The sequence below is a fragment of the Acomys minous genome, assembly GCF_964271855.1.
Source record: "Acomys minous genome assembly, chromosome: 15".
NCBI lineage: Eukaryota > Metazoa > Chordata > Mammalia > Rodentia > Muridae > Acomys > Acomys minous.
Genome location: NC_140497.1, coordinates 98219307 through 98244887, shown reverse-complemented (window position 1 = coordinate 98244887; position 25581 = coordinate 98219307). Strand labels below are relative to the sequence as shown.

At 51.0% G+C, this 25581-nt stretch overlaps 2 protein-coding genes and 1 long non-coding RNA gene across 11 annotated transcripts in view; 1 reads left to right on the top strand and 2 right to left on the bottom strand.

The window, feature by feature from the left end:
• Nucleotides 1–1215: 1215 nt before the first annotated feature.
• On the bottom strand, nucleotides 1216–2885 carry RPS26 (ribosomal protein S26). Its single transcript, XM_084758623.1, has 4 exons — nucleotides 2705–2885; nucleotides 2298–2475; nucleotides 1691–1821; nucleotides 1216–1305 (listed from the first exon to the last, which is right to left on the bottom strand). Exons 1-4 carry the CDS (start codon nucleotides 2705–2707, stop codon nucleotides 1270–1272), a joined length of 348 nt encoding a protein of 115 aa, XP_084614749.1. The 5' UTR covers nucleotides 2708–2885; the 3' UTR covers nucleotides 1216–1269.
• Nucleotides 2886–4309: 1424 nt separating this feature from the next.
• The window catches only part of IKZF4 (IKAROS family zinc finger 4), a 36258-nt gene continuing 14986 nt past the window's right edge, over nucleotides 4310–25581 (bottom strand). For 3 of the 9 annotated variants that reach the window (XM_084758514.1, XM_084758513.1, XM_084758515.1), the window contains 7 exons: nucleotides 23055–23106; nucleotides 15970–16074; nucleotides 14306–14566; nucleotides 13313–13480; nucleotides 9628–9777; nucleotides 8628–8759; nucleotides 4310–7582 (listed from right to left, as the gene is read on the bottom strand). In XM_084758514.1, coding sequence (XP_084614640.1) covers nucleotides 6819–7582; nucleotides 8628–8759; nucleotides 9628–9777; nucleotides 13313–13480; nucleotides 14306–14566; nucleotides 15970–16074; nucleotides 23055–23094 — 1620 coding nt within the window. In that variant the 5' untranslated portion in view covers nucleotides 23095–23106 and the 3' untranslated portion in view covers nucleotides 4310–6818. Of the gene's footprint in view, nucleotides 7583–8627; nucleotides 8760–9627; nucleotides 9778–13312; nucleotides 13481–14305; nucleotides 14567–15969; nucleotides 16076–17113; nucleotides 17259–17298; nucleotides 17393–19134; nucleotides 20805–21255; nucleotides 21363–23054; nucleotides 23107–25581 lie in introns of those variants that run through there. The other 6 variants (XM_084758511.1, XM_084758509.1, XM_084758510.1 and 3 more) reach the window with 5 other exon arrangements.
• On the top strand, nucleotides 19313–21704 carry LOC311584357. Its single transcript, XR_014774829.1, has 3 exons — nucleotides 19313–19336; nucleotides 20828–21167; nucleotides 21301–21704. It is a non-coding gene; the product is annotated as an uncharacterized lncRNA (long non-coding RNA).

Below are 25581 nucleotides of genomic sequence, written 5' to 3'. Positions count from 1 at the left end.
CTCTCATTCCTGACCACCACACAGCTCAACACCAACCTGTAGTGGGTAGAGCCAAAGGCCCCACTGGCCTCAAACACTAATTCAGTGTGGACACCTCAGAAACATTTGGGTAGTGGAGTTCCAGGCTGCAGGAAGCTCTTCCTCTAACAATGGTCAATTAACCTTTGGTTAATGTATAAATGCTCTAACTGTAACTGAGCTCTCTCCAGCCCTCAATCATAGGATACCGAGACAGAAAAGCTTTACTCCGCACTAAGTACTGTTTGAGCCAGACTGAGGATAAATTACTTTCTACCAAGGCCGATGGCGCTTGATCCCAGACCCCTGCCTCTCATCTTCTGTACCACTCCACGAGCTAAGAGCTGCCCCCCATCAATGAGAAACTTTCTGAAGAGAACTTGGAGGTTCTCACCTGTAATCCTGACACCAAAATCGCCAAAGCCACCCTAGGCTAGGAAACCTTACCCTCAAATATCAAGTACAGATTCTAATAGACCTGGGAAACCATGTCATAAATGGACAGACCAGCATTCTCCCAGCTTGGATTTTCTATCAAGGGCCCAAGAACTTTGCCTTCAATGTGGACTGTTCAAGGTTTTGTGAACAGGATGCCAAAGACCTTGTAACACTTGTCCTTTCTTGCTGTCTTCTCTATACCTCCCACAGTGAGCAGCACTTTAATCCTACACTCAGAGGCAGAGGGATCCAAGTTTAACGCCAGCAAGGTGCTAGACCATGTGTCAAAACAAAACACTGGCTAAATTAAGGCCATCCTGGTCTACAAAGCCAGTCCAGGACAGCCAGGGCTACAGAGAAACCCTAGCATTCTATGACCAAGCAAACTGCAATTTATAAGGCTGGGAATAAGTGAGTGCTTTGCACTAGAAAAGCAAAATCCCGGTGGGGATTCCAGGATTTTTCCCTCTTGGTTTTTTGAGAGTTTCTGTCTCGTTAGCCTTGAACTCAAGAATCCCACCTGCCTCTGCCTCCCAAGTGCTGAGATTAAAGGTGTGCACCACCACACCCAGCCAATTCCAGGATTCTTTGCACACTCAAATCTTACAAGGACCCACTTTATCCCCAGAACCTGTACGAAAAGCTTGACGAAAGCCCTCGTAACCTCAAGAATAAGGTGTTCTGTGCCTTGGGCTCCAGAGGCCGACAGAAAAGGAAGTAACAATTTACATCTGGAACATACAATATGCAAATGCCATGTAAAGTGTAACTCCCATTTTATTTGTCCAAAGTATTTTTTCTTCTGTCCTGTCTTTACATGGGCTTTGGTGGAGGTCGTGGTGCAGCACCCTGGAAAACAAAGAGATGAGCTAAATTAAAGAAAACATCTAAGTCTGGTGCTGTGCCCCACTCAACTCCAATTCCAGCACCCCAGGTCAGCTAAGGGCATAGCAAGAGTTCATGAAAAACAAAACCCACAATGAATCCATGTAGCTCAGTGACAGAGTGCTTACCAGAAGCAAGTGGAGGACCTAGGCTTGGTCCCTAGCACCACAAAACCAAACCAAACCCACCACACCACTATAAAATAAATATGGAGAAAGATACCATACTATTCCACTGAAAACAGCCTACCAACTCTGGGAAATGAAACATTTAAAACATAGGTCGCGCCCTTCATGCCGGACTGAAACCGTGGTGGACAGTCTCTGGGTAAGAGCCTGTGTGTACTTACAGCGGGTCTAAAACGAGGTGGGGGTGTTCGGTCCTTCCGGGCCTCACGGGATCGGTTCCTGACCACCTTGCTGTGAATGGCACAGCTCACGCAGTAATGCAGCTTGACGTAGAGCTTGGGCAGCACGTAAGCTGACAGATGGGAAGCAGTTTAGATATATGCCCATTATAAGGGACCCTCATACTAAGCTGGATACAAGACACCCCCCCCAAAGATAATAAGGTCACCTGTTAAGTACATCACACCTTCCCAACAATAGCAACCATTTGGCCGGCTGACAATCACTGTACATAGTTTTACTGAACAGTAACCCCTGCAAGCCAACCCCCCCCCCCACAAATACTAAGACAGGAGTCCAGTTCTTAGGGGTGGGGTTGCCACTTGAAAGGCAGAGTAGCAGCTCAACTGGGGGCGAAAGGGTCCAATTGTGTTAGCAGGTCCCATGTCTTTAATCCCACTACTAGGGAGGAAAGCTACCCGAGTTAGGAAACAGCCCCCCAAAGCCTCCATCTCTACCGGGGAGGGGGCGGGGAACAAACTCACTCAAGCTTCAACGTTAAGCAAGAAAATGCACATTTCACTCCCTTCGCGGCCGTGACTCCCTTACCGTCAAAGACGCTGGCTTCGGAGATGTCCCTGACAGCGGCGGCCTCTACAATGTTCCGGATGACGAACTTCTTAATGGCCTTGTCCTTGGGCACGCACCGGGCGCAGTTGGTGCAGCGAATTGGCTGCACGTGGCCGCGGCCCTTTTTAGCACGGCCGTTGTTTCTCCTTTTTTTGGTCTGAATGTGGGGATAAAGATCCCATCAGGGAGCGGTGCGGCTTACCGAGCTTCGGCCCCTCCCGGGCACTCCCCGCCCGCAGCCCCGCAGCCCGCGGCGACCCACGCGGCTCCCGGGCGCTCGCACTGTCACCTCCTCCCCCGAGGCTCCGGCTCCCAAGCCACTTCAATCCGAGAACCTACTTCCCACCCACTGCTCAGGCTCGCGCTCAACACGCGGCGACACTCACCATCTTGGAGCCAAGACCCGAAAGAGGATCCGGCCCCTCACCGGACGCTCTTATATAGTAGGATATCCCTCCGCTCACGCCGGGGGCGGGGCGGGGGGGAACCTTAGAGACGCGCGACTCTAGTTACTCCCGGCAGCCACTGTACTCAATTTCACCCAGTTATTTAGCGTCTCCGAGGGAATGTGGGGCGGAAATGAGTTCCTAGAAATTAGCTGTGGCGGCAAGTACCGACGGAACTATTTAACCGGCGGGCGGAAGACTAAAACGTTACGAACCAGGAAGTGATTCCAAGCACTATAAGATCCGGTTCATTTTATCTCCAGAGCGGAAGTTATCCAGACTATGGACACAGACGCTTCCAGTGGTTAGAGGCCAAAAGAGATGCATTGTGGGAGTTGTAGTACGAATTGGAGAGGCTTCTGGCCCAAGTGGACCGACTAAAGGCGGCGCTACACCACCGTAAGACGCCCGAACTTCGTTCCTTACAAATGTGTGTTCTAGGTGTAGGAGTAAGAAATAGAAGACCGCCTTTAATCCCAGCACTCGGGAGGTAGCGGCAGGTGGATCTCTGAGTTCAAGGCCAGCCTGGTCTACAAAGAGAGTTCCAGGATAGCCAGGGCTACACAGAGAAACTCTGTCTGGGAAAACCAAAACCAAAACCAAAGCCAAACCAAGAAATAGAAGACCTGGGCGGAAACAAATCATTTTGTAAATTAATCCTTGCAAATAATGGCTTCAAATAAGACAAACTTTTTATTTTTTAATTTAATTTTTTTTGACTTTTCGAGACAGGGTTTCTCTGTGTAGCCCTGGCTATCCTGGACTCGCTTTGTAGACCAGGCTGGTCTTGAACTCACATGGATCTGCCTGCCTCTGCCTCCCGAGTGCTGGGGGACTAAAGGCGTGTGCCACCACGCTGGCCTTCTTGTCTGTCTTGAGCAGAGATATAGTTGCTATGAAGTCTGCCTCCCTCCCAGAAGGAAAACAAGGCAAAGGGAGTCACCACGAACAAACAGGGATGTTAAATTACTCATGTTTATTTGTAACAGACCTTCAGCCAGTACAGTACAAAACTTACAGTAGTATTTCTCCATTACACAAATATTTACTTACAGTATATTACATATACAAAATGCTTTGCTGTAAGTCTCAAAAGCTGGTTTAACTCCCTTTGAGAAAGGAGAAAAACTCTTTAAAAAGAGGGAAGGGAGGATAGGTAAGGAACCAGAGGAAGAGTGAAGAGGCAAGGGTCAAGGGTCAAGGGTCACCAAACAGGCTACAAAGGAACCCTGGGGGAGGGGAGGTGGTATTGCACTTGCTTCCGTGTTTATTCTATTTTGATCTTCATAATTTCTGATGAAAAATATATGTATATATATTATGTACACAAGGGAAGAAGCTGCCAGAAGTATTACAAAATCCCACCTGCAGCTTGGACACTGACACACACATACACAAAGGTCTGGAAAAGAGCCTAGTTAGAAATTCTCTCTTCCCCCACTTTTTTTTTTTCTGTTGTTTTTGAACAGTAATAAAAAAGAAAACACCTCTTTTCTCTGTGTGGGGTTTGGCGTTTTGTTTTTTGTTGTTGTTGGTGGTGGTGTTTTGTTTTTGTTTTTTTCTTTTTTCTTTTTTTCTTTTTTTTTTTAATGCAAAGGGAGCTGGGAGAGAAGCATAGGGTGTCTGAGGTTCCAGAGCTACAGGCTCTGAAGAGTAGATTTTGTACCTAAGACCCTGGTTAAAGTGCAGTGATGGGCTGGAGAGAGACAGGATGCCCTGCTCCTCCCTAGCACCTGGTCTTGTCCATCTGTTGCTGCCCTCCTGGGCATGCAGTACAGCCTCGGAGGAGCATAGTCCTTTGTGTTCCTGGGAGGTCACAGGTGCGAGGCTGACTAAATGAAGGGAGGGATGGGGTACTCCAAGGCCACAGCGCCTCAGAGTCCTTCTGAGGTAACCCCAAATACATGGCAGACAGGAAGAGGTGGGGAGCAGGCCTAGTGGGAAGAGCCTCAACAACCAGAATAGCTCCGGAGAAGGCCAGACACCAACCTCAGCTCTGCTGCCTTCCCAAGGAGGAGTTAGTGCGAGGTTCTACAGCCACGGCCCTTCCCTTCTCTTGGGACAAGTTTCTCTGCCATTGGTTGGCAACACCTGTTTATTGCTACGTTGTCACGGAGGAAGGACCGCCCACAAAGCTTCTCTCTGCCAATCTGGTCCTTTTGGGAAACCAGGTAATTCGGGAGAAGGAAGAAGAGGAGGAAAGTGTTTTTCACGCCCCGCCCTTCTCGTGATCCAGAATGCTTAAGAACTGCAGTCCCGGGTCTGATCTCTCGCCTACCCTTGATCTTGCCTCTCAGCATCCCAAACAGGGAGTAAGGAAGGTAGGGAGAAGACAAAAGAGCCGGTAAGGAAAGAGCAGGTGGAAAGAAAGATGGAAGGAAAGGAAGAGAAGGAGACAGAGACTAATAACTTATGAGGTGTTGTTCGGTTTTAACTTTTTTCCTTTTTTTTTTCTTTTTTCTTATTTTCTTTAAACATAGAAAAAACAGCCTTTGGTTTGAATCTCAAAAAAGCAGAGAGTGGGATGGCTGTGGCCGCGGCAGGGAACTCTGTAGAGTGAGCCTTCCATGAGCCGTGGAGCTGCGCCTCTTCTCCTGCATGGTCTCCTGGACCCTGGGCTACCCAAACAGCCAGGGTCTCCGCAAGCACGGGAGAAGAGCTTTCCTGCCCAGGGTCTGGAGCCGTGAAGGGCGACTCCCAGTCAGTCGTGTCCCTCCCCATTCTTGCTGTAGCAAGGGTGGAACGGCCGACGGGCACATACGCGTCACCCATCCCGGGACAATTTTTGGTTATACTGAAAATTAGCAGAGAGAAAAGAGACATTCCTTTCTCCCGGCCATTGGTAGTAAAGGGGCCCGGGAGGCTGGGAACGAGACCGTAAATCCTGCTGGAAGGGAGAAGAAAAAGGCAGTGTGACGTCCGGGGCTGAGACCCCCGGGTCATTGGGCAGCAACCCACTGGTTTCTCATAAAACGGGGACGGGAGGAGTCCCTGAGAGCCTAGGAAGGTCACTGGAGTGAGAGAGTTTGAGAGGCGGAGGAGAGATTTCTGCCCACCCCCTTTCCCGTGCCCTGGTTCTCAGCTGGGTACCCGCGGCTCCCAGTGTGTCAGACAGAGGGTTGCAGGCCCAGCTTTAGCCCCTGAGAATGGAAAACGGGGGCATTCCAAGGAGAGAAAAACCACCACTGAGAGGAGACCAGAGCGGTGTCGAGGGGTGAGCTGGGGAGTGGGGAGAGTGATTTCACATCTGGAGGGAGATTCTGACCGTAGGCTTTAGCGAGCTCATATTCCCAGGTGAGGTGGAGGGGACCCTCAGTCCAAGTGGCCTGGGGAGAGTCTCTACAGCCCCTCCCCTCCTCCAAATGAGGAAATTCTTCATTCATTTAAGAATAGTGCAAGCTGCCTAGAGTGAGAGGGCACGAGAGGTATGGAGTACCAGGTTGACGGGTCCCAGAGAGGAGTCAATAATGCCACAGGGCTAACACGTGGGGTCATTGGGAGGTATCAGCATCAAGAGTGACGAATCAGGTACCTAAGTACGAAGGTTAAAGCAAAAAGCCCAGCATCTCAGTACAAAGAGGAGCTTCCGACCCCTGGAGCTGTGGGAGGACGTGGGATCCACAAGATAAAGAAAACAAACAAACGAACAAACTTGGAGCAAAAGAAGTCAGGGGTGGAAGAGTAAAGGAGCGACCAGAGATTACAGTAAATTTAAAAAGAAGAAGAAGAAGGAGAAGAAGAGGAGGAGGAGGAGGAGGAGGAGAAAAGAAAAGAAAGCAAAAGGCCAAGGAAAAGTCATTAATAAACAGCAAATATGCCAGGAAGAGAGGAGTTTAGGAGAGGTGTAAAGCAGAAGACTTGTCACAATGCTTAAGTCGGTCAGGGTAGAAGGGAACAGGCAAAGAGGGTCAGAGTCAAGTGTGAAGTGAGGTGGCCAGTGGACCGGGCTTCAATGCACAACTCCTGGGGGGGTATAATAAAAATTGGGCTAGACACCTGTAGGTGGGGCAGTGGAGTGTTGGGGGCGGGGCTGAGCCCCCGGGGAAGGAGGTCCCTAGCCCACCTTATGTTCCCCCCGGACAATGTGCGAAGAGAACTCATACCGATCCTGGCTATGATAACCGCAGATGTTACACTCAAAAGGGTCTCTGAAGCCATGGCAACCCATGTGGATGGTGAACATGACATGGTCCAGGAAGAGGATGCGGCAGTGTTCACACTTAAATGCCTTTACAGGCTCGCCACTCTCGCCCACCACCCGAAGCACTTCCTTGGAGGGGCCTGGGGTGCCCCGCAATAGCCCCTCCTGTGGTTTGGGGTCCTCTTTGGCATAGGCGGGACTGTGCCGGCCCACCACAATGGTGGGGGGAGGTTGAGGTGGCGGGCCCTGAGGGAGGGACACCACCCCGCCAATCCGATCTTCGTGGTTGCTCTCTGTGTCTGTGGAGTCCTGGCAGCCATTGCTGGGGGATGCCCCGGGGTCAGTCAGGGACCCTCGCGCCCGATAAAGGAGGGGGCCTCCATCTCCCAGGTCCTCGGGTCCCTCACCTGCTTCGCGGGACCCAGGGAGCTCCAGGCGGCTGGGGAGGGGTTGCATCTGGGTGTACACAGAGCTGATGACCGGCGTGAGTTCTGAGATGCAGCCGGTGGGTGGAAGTCTCAGGGGACGCAGGTGCTCCGTACCCACAAAGGCCAGAGAACCTCCAAAGCTGGGCTCCAGGCCATGGTGTGCCACCAGCTCCACGTCCTTTTCATAGCCACCTCCGGGGTTCACATCGTAGGGGATATCTGAGAGGCTAAAGCGCATCTGCTTCTCACCTGTGGAGAATGAGGGTCTTGCCGAAACCGGGTTTGAAGAAACCCTAAATTAAGCCTAGAGTTACTTCTTTGTTTTCTAACCCAGGGACCTAAATATAACAGCATCCTTAGTTACCTTCACTGTTAGTTTTTGGGACCCAACCCAGGGCTTCACACAAGCTAAGCACACATTCTACCATCGAGCGGTACCCATAGCCCCAAATGACATCGTTTAATACACCTGAGGGTCAGGCCCTGGGCTGGCTGAAGTCCTAGAGCAAGGCGTCTCTATGGAGTCTCAGTGTCATCGCTCTCTCTCTAAGATTTCAGATCCTCAGAGAGATAGTGTCATTTGCGGGTCAGGGGACCACAAGTTCACTTCCTCTCACCAACACTACGGCCAATTGACATAGACTGAGCCCTTGCTATCTTCAAAAAACGGAAAAGCTTGAGCCCCAATAAGGAAGTCCTCATTACTCACACCCGCCCCCCCCCCCACGTGTGTGTCTGTGTGTTTGTATGTGTGCATGTGTGGTGCACATTCATCTCTGCATGTGTGTGTACATATAAGGAGGTCAGAGGACAGCCTGGTGTCAACCTCAGGACCACCAGCCACCTCCTCTGGAACAGGATGTACCACCGGCCTGAAGCTCAGCAGTTAGGCTAGCCGCCTGGGCAGGGGGCCGCCTGGGCAGGGGGCTCCAGGGCATCATCCTTCAGTCTGTGCCTCCCCCGTTTCAGGATTGGAAGCACGTGCCACCATGGCTGACACTCTCACATAGGTTCTGGGGGAAAGACTCTGTTTCTCACGCCTGCAACCACTTTACCGCCTGCACTGTCCCGTCCTGTGTCCTCCCCCGCCCCCTCAAGGGTCTCGTGACGCATGTCTTTTTTCTCCATCCACTCCTACTGAGGGGACACTCTGAGCACCACTGACACTGCTAGGCTGATTGTCGCCCTAAATCTAGTCTCCAGACCCGAGTCTCTTATCTAATGGCGATCAGAGTTGTGACTTCTTTGAGCTATGGCCCTACAGCTGCTACCTCCTCTCGAAGGGAACCCTTACCTACAAACTTCTGTGGGGTGGAACGCTTGCGTTTGGTGAGGCTGTTGGTCAAGCGGTCAATGAAAGTTGGCCTCTCTGACGCTGAGTGCAGCATTGAGTCGGGCACCATCTCCAGGTCACGTATTTCATCACCTGGAGGGGAGAGACAGGGCGTGGCAGCTGAGTGAGGGGTGGCAGTGGCCCGGCAGCCTCGGCCAGGAAAAAACTGGCCAGTCAGTAGTCAAGGCAGGTCACACCTAGGAGACTTGCTTGCTTTTTCTTTTTTGTTTTGGTTTTCGAGACAGGGTTTCTCTGTGTAGCCTTGGCTGTCCTGGACTCACTCTGTAGACCAGGCTGGCCTCTGCCTTGCACCATGCCTGGCTCCTTTCTTTCTTTTTATTTTTTGAGATAGGCTATCACTATGTAGCCCTGGCTGGCTTTGAACTCACTATGTAGACCAAGCTCATCTTGAACTCACAGCAATCCACCTGCCTCTGCTTTCTAAATGCTGGGATTAAAGGCATGTGTCACCATAAGCTTTTTGTTTGTTTGTTTGGTTGGTTTTGGTTTTGGTTGGTTGTTTTGTTTTCGAGACAGGGACTCTCTGTGTAGACTTGGCTGTCCTGACCTTGCTTTGTAGACAAGGCTGGCCTCGAACTCACAGCGATCTGCCTGCCTCTGCCTCTTGAGTGCTGGGATTAATGGAGTTCGCCACCACTGCCCAGCTACCATAAGCTTTTTGACTCTACCTAAAGCTCACTTGAGGACACGTATACATCTAACCCTTGACCTTTGCTTCTTTGTCTTTTCCTTCTAATTAGGCTGACGGTATAGATAGATCCAAATTTCTGCTATTCAGACGTCCAGAAGGATGTCCCTACAGGCCGGCCCAGAGCTGTACTGAGCACTCATGGGGGTGCTGTCTGCTGAGGGTGACCTCATCGCTGTGGGAGGAGATGCTGGAATCACCCTTGCCTGGACTCCTGGCCCTCCCCTCAGCTCCCTGTGGTAGTGGCCGCACCTGGCTGGCCGGCCAAAGCTTGGGCTTCAGTGCTGAGACTCTGTAGGTAGTTGTGGCACCGCTCCTTGTGCTCCTCCAGGGTGCTCTGCTGTTTGTAGCTCCGGCCGCAGTAGTTGCACTTGTAGGGTTTGCCCACTGTGGGAGAGGAGACTGTGGTGGAGAGAGCAGAGGCGGCGTGAGTGTAGCATCTCCCTCTCCCTGGCCCTGACCAATCGCGCAGCAGCAACTGCATACTGGGCAGGCGGAGGAAAGAATGCTGCTAACTTGAATTTTGTGTCTATTTGTTTGTTTGAGAAGCGCTGGGCAAGGTAAGGCGGGTTAAGCGAGGGGATCCGGTGGCTGAGCGAGGGGTTCCCGTGGCTGAGCGAGGGGTTCCCGTGGCACTCAGCTTCAGGCTGGTGGTGGGATTCTAGATGCTCTGGCTGCCTCTGAAAGGAAGTGAAGACCTGAGGGCTTAAGCACCTTGGGCCCCACCCCAGGATCTCATCGTCTGGGGCTCAGACTGCGGTTTAACCTTTCCATGCGGCAGGCGTTGTTTGTCAGACAAGGGGACTTTCTGCTTGCAAGCACTCTGGGCTGAAGCAAGAGAAATGACAGATCTGCCCACTGGGGAGGGGCAGCTGCTGTTGGCCTTTACTTGTATTTTTTCCTCCAGCCCTTGCTCCCCTTTTACCGATCGCTATCTTTTTCTGTCACTGTATTGAGATATCAAGAGAGCCCCCCAGGGAGCCCCACACTGACAGCAAAAGACAAACAGCAAAAGACCAGAGAAGATGAAGGAAAAGTAAGAGAAAGAGAGCAAAATGTGTGTGTGTGTGTTTTAAAGATTTATTTATTAATTATTTATTACAGTATTCTGTCTGCATGTGAGCCTGCATAGCAGAAGAGGGCACCAGATATCGTTGTAGGTGGTTGTGAGCTACCATGTGGTTGCTGAGAATTGAAGAACAGAGTGAGTGCTCTTAACCTCTGAGCCATCTCTCCAGCTCTGTTTTGTTTTAAGAATGTGTTATAAGGCAGACATGGTGGTGCACACCTGTAATCCCAACACTCAGGAGGCAGGGGCAGACAGATAGCTGTGATTTCGAGGCCTGCTGAGTCTACAAAGCAAGTCCAGGAAGCCAAGGCTACGCTACACAGACAAACCCTTGGCTGTCCTGGACTTACTTTGTAGAGCAGGCTGGCCTCAAACTCACAGTATTCTGCCTGCCTCTGCCTCCCGAGTGCTGGGATTAAAGGCGTGGGCCACCATGCCCAGCTAAACACAACTCTTGGGAGATTTTGTGTGTGTGTGTGAGAGAAGAGGAAAAAAAGCAGAGGAACAGGTATTGTGTATTTGTGTTTATTGCTACTATTGAGCAGCGAGGCAGAAGGCATTGCTAGGAGATTGGCAATTGTTATTCACCTCCACATGTATCTATGCTTGGCTATAGCTAAATCGACCTCTGCCACGTTGCTCTTCATCTGTGAGTGAAGTGTTTAAAAGATGAAGTGAGCACCAGAGCCCTCTCCATCCAAGCCCCTTGGGGAAATGTTCTACCACGTCGGGAGAGGACTGGTCTCCTATCCATTACTTCTTATAGTGTGAGCTGCAGCAGGAAGCATCTCAGATGGGACCGACACTTAAGTCGGCTCCCCTAGTCTCCTATGGAACCACTTTGGAAACCTATCTAGGTGACTTTGTTCAGAGTTGGGTGGCTGCAGGGCATGGCGGTGGCCCAGGTCTTTATTCCCAGCCCTCAGGAGGCAGACCCAGGTGCATCTCTGTGAGTCTGAAGCCAGCCTGGTCTACATGGCAAGTTCCAGGTTAGCCCGAGCTAAATAGTGAGACCCTGTCTCAAGAAGAAGAAGAAAAGAATAATAATAATAATAATAATAATAATAATAATAATAATAATAATAATAATAAGAAGAAGAAGAAGAAGAAGAAGAAGAAGAAGAAGAAGAAGAAAAAGAAGAAGCAGCCAGCATCATTCTGGGGGTCCAGCTATCCTTGTTCCAGGCAAGCAAGGATAAAGGAAAAAGGAGCATATGGTTTGGCCATGGGCTCTTGATGGGGGGGCAGCTAGGGCTGTAGTCCACAACATTTATTTCCTTTCCTATAGCATCAGCTTCCTTGTTAGACAAATGGCTTTAGGACTAGGCCAAAGCTCAGCCAACTACATGCTTTGTTGTTCATGCATGGCATACGCCTGTAATCCCAGCTCTCGGGAGGCAGAGACAGGCCAATCATGGTGAGTTCGAGGCCAGCCTGGTCTACAAAGTGAGTCCAGGACAGCTAAGGCTACACAGAGAAGCCCTGTCCCAAACAACAAAAACAAAACCAAACCCAAAATCAAAACAACCCAAAAGATAGGTCATCCTTGGCTACACAGGGAGTTTGAGGTCAGCTTGGGATACATAAGACCCTGTCTCAAAAAATGGAGTGCCTGGGAGTGGGGTACTGTCATCTGGATTTTTTTTTTTCCTCAACTCCCTTCCCTGCATCTGAAATTCTTGTAATGCTCACATAAGGAGACACACAATACATTCTCTGTAGATTATAAAGCAAAAGTCAGTGATAATTACTGTACCTCTTCTTGCACATACAGAGAGACAAAGAGGCCCCCATTACATGTGAGAATCTGGAACAAGGCTGGGTGCAGAAAGCAAGATGCTGCAGCACCTCCCTGGGTCCTCACGTTCTACCCAGGAGGGTTTAGAAAAAGAGAAACACCAGGGGAGATTCTGAGCCCAGATGGGACTAATCCTGCCCTGTTCTCTCTCCTCCATGTGTAGCTCCCCTCTTCCTGGCCAACTCGTGCCTCTGGATCTGGCCTCTTCTCTACTCTAGCCAAGAGTCTGGGACTTAGGAAAACACCTAGGAAGCACTGGTCTCCGGTTCCTTCCAATAGATACCACTGCAGAGTCTTTCTCTGTTTATTTTGAGACAGGGTCTCACATAGCCCAGGCTGACTGAGTACCTGACCTTCTCCCTCTCCTCCTCCTGGTACTGGGAGGAGGCCACACCCAGCTCCAGGGCAGCTGGAGTAGGACCATCACTCTGTCACTCAAGTTCCCTAGCAGTGCTCTGACCCTCGGCTCCTGGGTGCTCTCTGGATTTGCTCTTGTCTATGAAAAAACGACCACTTCTTGGGATGCAGAAGAGAAAGGAGATGGTCTTCTCTTTTCCTACTCGGAAGTCCGAGTTCCCTTCCGTCTAGTTTTGGGGGCCCAGAGACATCTGTAGGAACCACTGGGAAGCAGAGGAGAGGAAATGCAGTGCTTGTCCAAGACCTCTGCCTTTTGGGGAGGGGGACTGGGTGAGTACAGTGACAGGTGTAGGTCCTGATACAAACAAGAGTAGCAAGAGAGCCTCCCACGGGGCTCAGGATTGGGGGTGATGGGTCACATATGGTGCTGACATCGTTGCAATGTTTAGAAGACAAAGGTCAGAGAGGAGCCAGCGGCATTAACCATGTTCCTTCTGGTTCATGTCACAGGCTGTGGCAGGAAAACACCTGAGGAACGACTCCCACAGATCCCTCGTAGGTCCTGCTGCCCACGTCAGCAAGGCAGGGCCCTGTCTGTGCTCTCTACTCCTCAGTGTCAGTTGGAACCCCCTCTCCCAAGAAAGGTCTTCAGGTGCCACTTTCTGAGCATGCTGGGTGGCCACCCTCTTTGTTCCTGCTGGACAGCCACTGACCTGAGTGTGTTCGGAGGTGGCCGGTGAGCGCGTCGCGCCGGCGGCAGGCGTAGTTGCAGAAGGGACACTTGAAGGGCTTCTCCCCAGAGTGCAGCTTGATGTGCCGCAGCAGGTTCCCCTTCTGTGTGAAGGAGGCACCGCACTGATTGCAGTGGAAGGGCCTCTCCCCTACAGGTGAAAGAACGGGTCCCGGATGGCACGATGGGGGCAGAGGGCAGAGGGCAGAGGGCAAGCTCTCTGACAGCACTGTGGACCGGCAGTGAGTGCCACACAATCCAGGCCTACTTCACAGAGGTCACCTGGGGGCCCCTTACCCTGGCAAGGTGTGGGCTAGAGATGTGTGACTTGAAAGCAGTGCTTTGCGTCGAAGACCCACCAAAAGACTATTTCCTAAAATAGCTCCAAGAGTCCAGTCTGACCCAGGAGCTGGAAGTCCGAGGAGGGTAATCAGAGGCTCTTCTCCGCCAATATACACCCTTTCAAATTATGAGATGAGAAGACCCTGGGCCTCTGTCCCTTTTGGGACTGACTATAGGCAGAGCTCTCCCCAACTTCTGCGAACATTGTTTGGTGTTGAGATCCACCATAAGGTCTTGCACATGTATACACACACCCCACCACTGTTCTACACTGAAACCTCAAGAGTCCTCCTTAGAGGCCCCAGCACCCACCCTCCCCCGGCCCCCTGAGAAGTGCAGTAGTAACTTCCTTGCCACAATAGCTGAAGAAGAGGGCCAGGTAGGTACAGACATTCCGAGGGGCGGGGGTTCATATCCCTGCCTTGTTTGTTTTGTCATCCAGAAAACATGCTGTGATTGACCCTATCATTTCAGAGACACCTTCCCCCCCATCCCCCAACCTCCCCACCAGTGGGTCTTCTGCTTCCACCCTACCAAAGCGCAGCTCTGCCCCCCTCCCCCCGCCCCCTCTACCCAGAGCTCTTCCACGGAGCCACAGCCCGTCCAGTCCACAGAACCCCGAGGCTTTGCTCACCGGTGTGGCTCCGTTTGTGAACCATGAGCACGTTGGGTCCGATACAGACCATGCCACAGACGTCACACTTGAGCTTGCCATTGGGCAGCCGGATGCCACCGGGGGAGTGAGGCTCTGGCCCCCCTCCATCGCAGTAGCCCAAGGGCTCAGACAGTGAGTCCTCCACAATCACACTGTCGTCCTTGTCCAGGAGCCGCTCATCTGGCCCCAGTAGTCTGCTGGACTCCTCATCGCTGTACATCTCCACCTTGATGGAGTTGGCTGGGGGTCAGGGGGCTGATGGTTAGAACAGAGCCGGGCAAAGGGGCAACGACTCCCAGGACAGGATGGCACTTTTTACAGTCCAACCGACTGCAAACCTTGAGGCATACAAGGTTGTCAGGAGGGATGACAACAGCCTGTTTACTGTCTCAGGTGATGATGCCAGAATCTCATTGGAACTGAAAACAGTGGCGCACGCAGGGTAGAGCATGCATATGCTACGGGGTGTGCATAGGCTGTCTTCTGTCACTGGGCAGAAGAGGCAACTTGGAGGAGCCTTCCCCTGCACTCTCCTGTACCGGAGAAAGATGTGTGGGTGGGCATGGTGGCACACATCTTTAACCCCAGCACTCGGGAGGCAGAGCCACTTGGACAGCTGAAAGTTTAAGGCCAGCCTGGTCTACATAGTGAATTCCAGGTCAGCCATGGCTACACAGTAAGACCCTGTCTAAAAGAAGGAAAGAAAAGAAGGAAGGAAGGAAGGAAGAAAGAAAGAAAGCAAGCTATCTGGGTTGGCCTTGGGCAGGGATCCAGCAAGCTGCAGTGGCGGGAAACAGTGGTGGGGAGAATAGGCTGAAGATGGAGGGGAACGGAAAGACAGGTTTATCCTCCCTGAGAGACTGAACCCCCTATGCCTCTTCCTAGGAACCCGAGGGGGCATGGCAGAGGAGCTTTGGCACTAGCTCTGACCTACATTCCTGGCTATTTCAACCATTTAGAGAATGTCACAGATGCAGGGCCAGCTGGGGAGGGGCATTCAGGGGACCCTGCCTGACAGGAGCAGTGGGGTGGGAGGTGCTGAGGTCCTGCCCCAGTGTGTTCCCTGCCTCTCTCTACCCAATGACCATTTCTGTCTCTCTACATCTCCAACTCTAGAATTATTCTTTGGAATCTTTATCTCTCTCCAACCCCGCCGTCTCCAAAGACAGGGCTTCTCTGTGTAGTCCTGGCTGTTCTGGAACGTGCTCTGTGGAGCAGGCTGGCCTCCTTTGTACCACCACGCCCAGCTAGTACCTTTCTCTTTTGTTTCGTTTCGGTTTTTGGTTTTTCAAGACAGGGTTTCTCTATGTAGCCTTGGCCATCCTGGACTCACTTTGTAGACCAGGCTGGCCTCGAACTCACAGCGATCCACCTGCCTCTGCCTCCCGAGTGCTGGGATTAAAGGCGTGCGCCACCACGCCCGGCACCTTTTAACTTTAGCCCAGTCTGGCATTAGCTGTTCATTCTTTTAACAAGCTAGGAGAGATCTAGATTCTGGGGTCCTTCCCACCTTGCGGCGAGTCTCTGAGCAGGAAACCGGAAGGAGATGATGGGGAAATGGCGCTCAGGGGAAGGCAAACTGAGGGCCAAACAAAAAATGGGGCTGCCTAGTGCCAGGAGCGGGTAGGAGGAGACACACTTACCACTGAGCGAGCGGCTGGGTGAAGAATGCTGGCTGTTCGGGGTGCTCACCGAGGGCCCCACTGGGGCCCCGAGAAACTCCTTCTCCAGAGATGAGTCCCCGCTACCTTGGAGGAGAGAAGAGACGGCAGGTGATGCTCGGGCTGAAGCCGGGTACCGGCCACTACCTAACGTTGTAAAAGCTTCCGCGGCCATGCACAGCACAGGCTGAACGTTGAGCGCCCTACCTTGTGCCCCAGCGGCCCGGTGCCCTCTGCTCACTCTGAGTTCCGCGAGCTCAGCAGCTGAGACTGGCCTACCATACCTTTATCTACACCCCCCCCCGACTCCCCCCAACCCCCGCCCCCAGGGAAGAGCATCACTCACTACCTAGCTCTGCAGGAAACAGACCCAGGGCTGGGCGGGCCAGGGTAGAACGGAGAACAGGGACCTGATAAGATGACATGGGGAAATCTTTCTTACTGCTCTCTCTGGAGCTGTCAGCAGTAGCTTTGGGGTCTGCAGGAAGGGCACCTAGAACTGTCCAGAATCTAATGATCGTATTAGTATAATGATAATGATAGCAGTTAATATTTACTGAGTGAGTACTTGTACTAGGCATTAAGGCTGTGTACTTGGAATGAAGTGTCTCCTTTAAGCTTCATAAACACCTTATGAAATCGGCGCTGCGATTTTATTTTAATTTTTTGTTTTAGGAGACATAAAAGATGTTCTATTACTTGTCTAAACTGGTCGTGGCTGAGGCTGGGGTAGGATCCCCGCAAGAGAAATGCTGAGTCCCTGACCACTGCCTGGCCAGTTAGGAGTCACCGTTTCACTGGCAGTGGGTTGGGCTTTCCAAATTTGGCCAAACTCTGAAGACTCTCCAAAGCTTTCTAGCTAATCAGAGTCGAGAGCTAAATATCAATTATCATACGTGTATTTATTTCAGCTTGGCGGCCAAACATTTTGTTAAAAAACAAACAAACAAACGCTTTTTTAAATCATGTTTTTTAAAAAATCCGATAGCATACCTGAAAACACGAGTGTCTTCAAAAATCCCCCTCCCCATACCTTTCTGCGCACATATATGAATGAAACAGAAACACATGTAGATAAACACACAAACACAGATCACATATGTAGATACACATAAAGAGAACATACCCACTGGGATAAACATCACAGCCATCTACATGGTCTGCTAATGTGAACATGCATGGGCATATGCACAGAAGGCCTAGACATGGAAGAGAGAGAGAGAGAGAGAGGGAGAGAGAGACCCTAAAATCCATCCCTGAAGTCCACCTGGGTTAGTACTTTACCACATCCCCAGCTATGCACATACTTACTTTCACAAAATAAAGATTCCATTATAAAATGGTTGGAGTCCTGGGCCTGAGGCAACAAATCCGGAACACACCCTCCTGAGGGATCCCTCTCCAGCTTTGGTCAGTGGGAAGAAAACAACCACTCAGGACTTTGGGACCATTTCCCGGTTCACATCCTCTCCTAAAGTCCCGTTCCCCATCCTATCCCATGGAAGCCCAAGGAGCCCTGTTCACCACCGATACAAAAAGCCTTGAATCTGATTTCCCTCAGCTGAGGCTCCCGAGGTGAGCATGACCCGCAACAGTGAGCAGCTCAGGACCCTTAAGACTCGTAGATCCAGGCCCAGTTTGAACACATGCCCTTTTGGCTGAGTTCACTGAGATTAGAAGGTTCCATAGGCTGGAAAGGGCTAAAAGTAAACGGACAATCCTCCTGCCTCAGCCTTTGAAGCACTGGGATTACAGGCAGCACACCTGGCTTCTTATTTCAGGGCTATCGCTGATTTGCGCTCATTGCTCAGTGTTGTGAGAAGGGGGCCTGCTCAAGTCTTGATCCTAAAGCTTCTGGGAAATCGTGTCTGGTCCCAGACTCCCGGAGCTGAGGCTGCCTCTAAGACTAGGGGCTAGCTGTCCTATCCGGGAGACAGTACCCTTAAAGGGACACTTGGGGACACTGAGGGGGAAGCATTCTTTGTGGCTCTCCCAATGAAGGGCTGGAAACAGAAGAGAAAGCAGGAGCCTCAAGGCGCCACCACTAATTCCAGAGGCTCTCTGATGCTGCTGTCATCCATCCCTAGGATAAAGGTAAGAGGGAAACAGACTCGAGGCTACTTTCAGGGCACTAAAATCTAAGAAGGATTTCTCTGTCAAAGGCCAGAAGGTCTTTGAGGGGCTCCGGGGATTTAGATTTCTAGCCTGAGGCTGACAGGGAAACCCATCAGTTCCCCCCCTTCCCTGCCCCCACCTCAGCCTCAGAGACCTCAGTGAGGGAATTTCAAATGTTTGGGACTTCCAAGAAACCTCAGACTGTCAAAGGCAAAAATTAAGGCTCCTCTCGGGTATGAGAGACATCTTGGTCAAAGCCATCGCTGAGTTGGCTGAACCCCCTGGGGAGCAAAGCTAAATCCTGAGGTTCACAGCAGAGCAACTAGGAGGTGGGGGACAGGGCAGAAAGGCCGGAAAGGAACAGGGAGCTACAGAAGGAGCCCAGCCCTCTCCTGCATCCCTTGAGCGGTTGCCTGGAGCGGTGTAAGCCTCTGCACTTCTCTGCAAGGAACCTCATCCTGCCACTTCCTCTCCTTGACCAACGGGCTCCAGGTGGCAGGGTGCTAGGCTGCTACCAGGGACCGGCGACTGCATGAGCAAAGAAAAGACTGCCATGCCCGGTCTATTGTGGCCAGGAGGCTGAGGCCCTTCACAGCTCTGTTCCCAGCTGAAGCGTCTGCTGTCAAGGCTCCCTCTTCCTATGGTCTTTCTACTGTCCATTCCCACCCAGCCCGCTTCAGCATTCCACCCCTGGCTGCTCTACCTTGGTCCCCAAGGCCTAATCAAGATGTCACCACAAGCCCCCACTGTCCAAGTCACACCGTCTTCGCTTAGCAACACCAAACACCCTTTCCCATCCTCCCCAAGTGTAAGGAGGAACGCCCCCTCCCCCGCCACACACACACACACACACACACACACACACACACACACACACACAGCCCCCATCCTCTCGTCTCCTCAGGCTTGAGAGTTGTTACTGAATTGGCTCCCTAGCCCCATCGCCCCCCTCTCTCACACACACACACACACACACACACACACACACACACTCACACACCCCTCCGCTAGCCGCCTTCTGCCTGAACTTACATTATCCTTCCCTTGCCGGTGAGACCCTTGGGTGCGAACGCGGCCGCCGCCTTGGAAACGGCGAGGGAGTGCGGGTGGTGTGTGCATGTCTGCGTCTCGGTGGCAGGCAGGGGTGAGCCCAGCCACTCACCTTCCAGGAAGCGTGGATTCCTGGAAGTGAGGGGAACCGCCGTCATTTCGCAGGCAGTGGCAGCCGCGCGCGGTGAGCAGGGGCCCACGGCTGCAGCGGGCAGAACCGCTCAGCCCAGGGTGTATGTGCTGAGAGCCGTGTGTGTGTGTGTGTGTGTGTGTGTGTGTGTGTGTGTGTGTGTGTGTGTAGAGGAGGGAGAGAGGCGTGGATATGCTTGGGGAGGGGGCCTGGTGAGAAAATGTTCAAGCTTGTGTGGTGGGGCGACGCTAGGCTACCGGCATCCCTTTTCAGAGTGGAGGGGTGGGAGGTAGGGGGTGCACGGAGAGGGAAGGCACAGGCAGATGTGTTTGCCCTCCTGCCCAGCAGACAAAGAAGAAACGCACAGCAAATGCTTGAGAAGGACGCAAGTGTGTGTGTGTGTGTGTGTGTGTGTGTGTGTGTGTGAGAGAGAGAGAGAGAGAGAGAGAGAGAGAGAGAGAGAGAGAGAGGGAGGGAGAGACCGAGACCCCCAGGCTCCCAGGCTTGTGGGGAGAAGGAAGGGGGGGGTGGTCCCGGGGAAGGTCCAATCCTCTGTTAGCTAGGGAAGCCAAGGCCCGGGAGGTCATGGGGCCCAGGACACAGGGGCCGTCTCCAGGCTCTAGAAGTGGCAGAAAGCTCCTCCCCCAACAGACTCCGGCTCCCGTCCATGTCCCCGGCCTTTTGACAACCCCTTTCCCAGCAGTGATGGCCCAGCAGTCCAGCCTGCCTAGTGGAGATCTGTGACCCTGAGCTCCTTCCGATCGCTGCATCGGTCTCCCTGTCTGCTCTCCCTCCTGTGCCTCCCTGCCTCCCCTTCCCCCCCCCCCCCGCTCCCCAGGGGGTCCAGCCGCTGGAGTCCAGAATGGAGCTGTCGTCTCTCAGGATAAGGCTCTTCTTGCTGCTCCCTTCCCTTCCAGAGAACTGCTCACTGCTGAGCTGACCTACTTTGGAAGGCTGTATTTTCTGATTCCAAGAATTTGGGGGTGGGAGGGGCCATGGAACTTGGGGCCCGCCAATCCTTGCTCTCTTAAATGTTTCGCAGCACCAGAGCACTCAGGACGTGGGCTGGCCAGTAACTTGGCTGGTTTGAGCAACTCAGTTTCTGGTTTTGATGTATGTGGGGGGTAGGGTGGGAATCTGGGCTGTAAATTCGTGGACTCTTGCTTCCCCCCTCTTCCCCCCCCTTGGGAATTAGCTGTACTTTTAGAAAGGAAGAGAGTGTGTGTCTGGGGAGGGGGGGTGAGACGGTGGCAGCGCTTTCAGAATCAGGTTCTGTGAGGTGATAAAGCGCCACCCTTCGAAGAACAGGAGACTGCCTCACTTTATCAGGTGGCCAGTGAGGAAGGTCACCTACTTATGAACAGGCAGAGAGCTCTGATGAGCTAAGAGAGGGCTGGTTAAAAGCTAGACACTGGGAGAACTCTCTGCCTCTGGATCAACCCGGGAGAAGGGTTCTTAGACGTCTCGGTCTTAGCCATGTCTAGCCCTGAGGGAGGCATTCTTTAGACATAAGGCCAGTCCTGCCTTGCTTTTGTCTTTCTGAAGGTTGCTGTTCGCATCTACTGTTCTCGGACGGCTTGGAGGGTAGTTTGGGTTTCTCTTTCGACTCAGAAGCCATCTGTGCAGAGGTTATTCTCACCCTCACAATGCCAACCCACCTTGAGCCTAGAGCTTGGCTTCGTAGTAGGGCAAAGCAAATAGCCTCAGAAATTTTTGGCTCGTGTTCATCATTCTCCAGAGACGCTACTGAAAGGAGCCCGTGGGGCATTTCCTCAGCCTCCCCCACAGTGTCTCGCCTGCCTTCCTTACAGCAGGAACTGGATCTCATCCATCTGCCAGTGGCCATCCGGCACTAACCTGGTCCTCAGTGTTCTGTTGCTCAGCAGTAAGTAAACTTGACTGATCAAGAGGTGGGGGTATCGGCTGCTGAACCGTGTCACTCATCCAGCAAGTGGCACCCTGCAAACCTATACCTGAGCCAGCTCTTTCAGCGTCAGTGTCTTCTGTGTCTTACCCAGGTGATGACAAGGGTTCTGGCATGTGTCTGGCTGCTCCCAGCATGTTCCCTTCGTTGGTTCAACTTTAAGATGAGCATAATAAAATGCCTTGCAGCTCATTTCTACTATGGCACTTGGACGTGCTTTGTTGAGGCGGGGTCTTACTACGCAGGGTAAGCTGGCCTTGGGTTCATAATCTCCCTGCTTTTACCGCCTTGGTGTGAGATTACAGATACCATCATCCGCATCGTGTTTTGTTGTTTGTTTGTTTTGAGACAGGGTCTAGGCTGCCTTATATAGGCCAGTGTGGCCTTGAACTCATAGAGATCTGCCTGCTTTCTGCAGCACCTTGCAAGACTCAACATTTTTATTTTTAACTCAAGGCCATGCTATATAATTCAGGGTGGTTTAGAACTCATGATCTTGCCTTAGCCTCCCAAATACTAATATTAGAAATGTATTATACCGTACCTATCTCTTTGGTCCTTGACATTCTAATATTTTTAAAAAAGAAATCTTTTATTTATTTATTTTTTGTTTTGTTTTTTTTGAGACAGGGTTTCTCTGTGTAGCCTTGGCTGTCCTGGACTTACTTTGTAGGCCAGGCTGGCCTCACAACTCACTATGTAGATGAGGCTGGCTTCAAAATCACAGAAATCTGCCTGCCTCCTAAATGCTAGTATTAAAAATGTGAGCTATAGCTGGGCATGATGGCGCACGTCTTTAGTCCTAGCACTCAGGACAGTAGATGCAGGTAGATTGCTGTGACTTTGAGGCCAGCCTGGTCCATAAAACTAATTCAGTACAGCTAGGGCTACACAGAGAAACCCTGTCTTGAAAAACAAAAAACAGAAAAAAAACCCCAAGTGAGCTATAAAATCCAAATTGGTATTGTTTCTATGCGTCAGGATCTGATTCTGCGGCTCTGCCTGGCTTCAGATTCATCTTCGCACTCCTGCCTCAGCTTCCCACGTAAGGGGTTGTAGGCATCATCACAATGGCTTGAGTCACTATTTCACTTAGAAATTCTGAATTCTTCTGGGCATGGTGCATATCTTTAGCCTCAGTGCTCAGGGCGCAGAGGCTGCCCTGGGACTCAGTCTAGACCAGGCTGGCCTCCAACTCACAGATCCGCCCGCCTCTGCCTCCTGAGTGCTTTGATCAAAGGTGTGCGCCCGGTGGCCACCTCAGCCCCCTTTATTCTCTGTACTATCCCTGTGCACTTTAAGGTTTGCGAAGATGATGCACTCTACTCGGTTGGGACAGAATTCTCTGTTTGGCTGGTGACCTTATCACACATGAAAGAGAGCCACGGTTTCCTCCCATCTACTTGTTCCGGATCATCCGTTTCATCCACGTTTATTCCCACCCCCTCTGCAGCATGGAAAAGAACCCCCATTAGGAATGTAACAGCACAAGGGAGCAGAGGCAGGGGGATCGATGTGAGTTCCAGGCCATTCTGGTCTACAGAGCAAGTTCTAGGACAGTCAAGGCTACACAGAGAAACCCTGTCTTAAAAAACCAACCCAAACCAAAAACAACAACAACAGCAACAAAACACAAAACAACCCAAGAAAACCACTAAGGGTCTGCATACTGCTACAAACACCACAACACTGAGTGACAGCAGGGGACTGCATGCTGCTGCAAACACCAAAACACTGAGTGACAGCTGTGGCTGACATTTTGTCAAGTAGAAGTTGTGCCCTAGGGCTGAAGACTCTCAGCCTTCACCCAAGAGTCTGCTCCCACACCCATCTGAACAGAAGGCATACCAGACATGTAGGAGTGGCCATTGCAGTCTTCTATGTCCATCTTAAATAGATCCTGTTGAGAGAGAAAAGGTTTGCTGTTAGGATGAGGTTTTCTTTCTTCTACATTCTGAAATAAGAAATCTAAAGGATCAAAATAAAAACTTTTTTTTTTTTGTCCAGGGAAATAGACAATGTATCCTGACTTTTTGTTTTGTTTTGTTTGATCTCTTTATTTTTGTTTAGTTTTTCAAGACAGAGTTTCTCTGTATAGCCTTGGCTGTCCTGGACTCACTTTGTAGACCAGGCTGGCCTGGAACTCACAGAGATCCTCCTGCCTCTGCCTCTGCCTCCCAGTGGTGGGATTAAAGACATGAGCCGCCATGCCTGGCTGTATCTTGACTTATAATTGTAAAGATTTCCTTCAATCTGCCATTTATTTATTTACTGAGACTTGCAGCTCTGGCTGGCCTGGAACTCATGGTAGATGTGACTGTCTCTGCCTTACAAGTGTTGTCAACCCATATTGTTTTTTTTTTAAATTTACTTATTATGTATACAGTGTTCTATCTGCATGTACACCTGCAGGCCAGAACCATCACATTATAGATGGCTGTGAGCTACCATGTGGTTGCTGGGAATTGAACTCAGGACCTCTGGAAGAACAGCCAGTGCTCTTAACCACTGAGCCATCTCTCCAGCTCAACCCATATTGTTTAGGACGCTCAAGCTTCTGAGGCAGACGTGCTACTTGAGTGTAGACTTGTTCTGCATTTTGAGGGTGTACCCTCGCTCTTCAGAGGAGTTGATGTAGCGAGCGGATGGGCCACACTTCCGCCCTAGAGGCAAAGAAACAGCCTCACAGAAGCATCAGCTTCCATCAAAGGACAGGGAGAAGAGAAGCTGTGCCTAGCTCTGGCCGTGGATGCTGCTGCACGCAGTTCCAGCACTTAGAGGTGAAGCTGGATGTTAACCCAGGCTCTGAAGTGAGACTTTGGGAGGAAAAAGAGCCATACTTAGTTATTATAGGTGTCTTTTCCTTTTGGGTGTGTATAGCAGGGTGACAGCAGCATGGAATATGGAGCAGGAGGGATGCCCTGCAATGACACCTTCTCTACTGAAGGTAGACTTCACTTCTTTTTTTTTAAATGATTTATTTATTTAGTCATTTATTTACTAAGTAGAGTGTTTTGCCTGCGTGTATGCCAGCAGGCCAGAAGATGGCACCAGATCTCTTTACTGATGGCTGTGAGCCACCATGTGGTTGCTGGGAATCGAACTCATGACTTTTAGAAGAGCAGGCAGTGCTCTTAATCTCTGAGCCATCTCTCCAGCCCGGACTTAACTTCTTAAGTGTGTGCTGAACGTGCTGGGCAAAGGTCTTGCTACCGCTCCACCTCCACGCCTGGACTTTCACATGGCTTTCCCCACCCCTCTGGTCAATGTTTATTTTATTTTGTTTTTAATTCTTAAAAATATGTTTAAAGGCAGGGCGTGGTGGCATTTGCCTTTAATCCCAGCACTTGGGAGGCAGAGGCAGGTGGATCTCTGTGAGTTCGAGGACAGCCTGGTCTAGAAAGCGAGTCCAGGACAGCCAAGGCTACACAGAAAAACCCTGTCTCGAAAAACAAAACAAAAAAAATGTTTAAATTAGCCAGGTGGTTGTGGTGGTAGCAGCAATGTCACACGTCTTTAATCCCAGCACTCAGGAGGCAGAGGCAGGTGGATCTCTGTGAGTTTGAGGCCAGCCTGGTCTACACAGTAAGTTCCAGGACAGCCAAGGCTACACAGAGAAACTCTGTCTCAAAAATTAAAAAAAAAAAAAAAAGAAAGAAAGAAAAAATGTTTAAGTTTTATTTTAGATGAATGAGTATTATGCTTGCATGTATTTATGTGCACTGCATGAGTGCAGTGTCTGAGAAGGCCAGAAGAGGGCACTGAATCACTTGAAATTGGAGTTACAGATGTTTGTGAGCCACCAGGTGACTGTTGGGAACTGAACCCTGGTCCTGTGCAAACACAGTTATTGCTCCTAACTCTGACCTATCTCTACAGCCCCATTATATTTATTTTAAAGAAAAGAAAAAAAAAGTGTGCATACAGTTAGGAAACAGAAGCAGAAGGATCAGGGGTTCAAGACCAGCCTCAGCTACACAGTGAGTTCAAGACCAGCCTGGGAAATATGAAATCCTTTCTTTCGTTGTTTTTTAATTAATTAAAAAGGAGAGAGGAGGGCTGGAGAGATGGCTCAGCGGTCAAGAGCACTGGCTGTTCTTCCAAAGGTCCTGAGTTCAATTCCCAGCAACCACATGGTGGCTCTCAGCCATCTATAATGAGATCTGGTGCCCTCTTCTGGCCTGCAGGTATACATGTAGGCAGAACACTGTATACATATATAATAAACAAATCTTTAAAAAAAAAAAAAGGAGAGAGAGGAGTTTGTTGTTGTTGTTGACTTTGTTTTTTGTTTCTGTTTTGGGACAGGGTTTCTCTGTGTAGCCCTGCCTGTCCTAAAACTGGGTCTGTAGACCAGGCTGGCCTCAAACTCAGA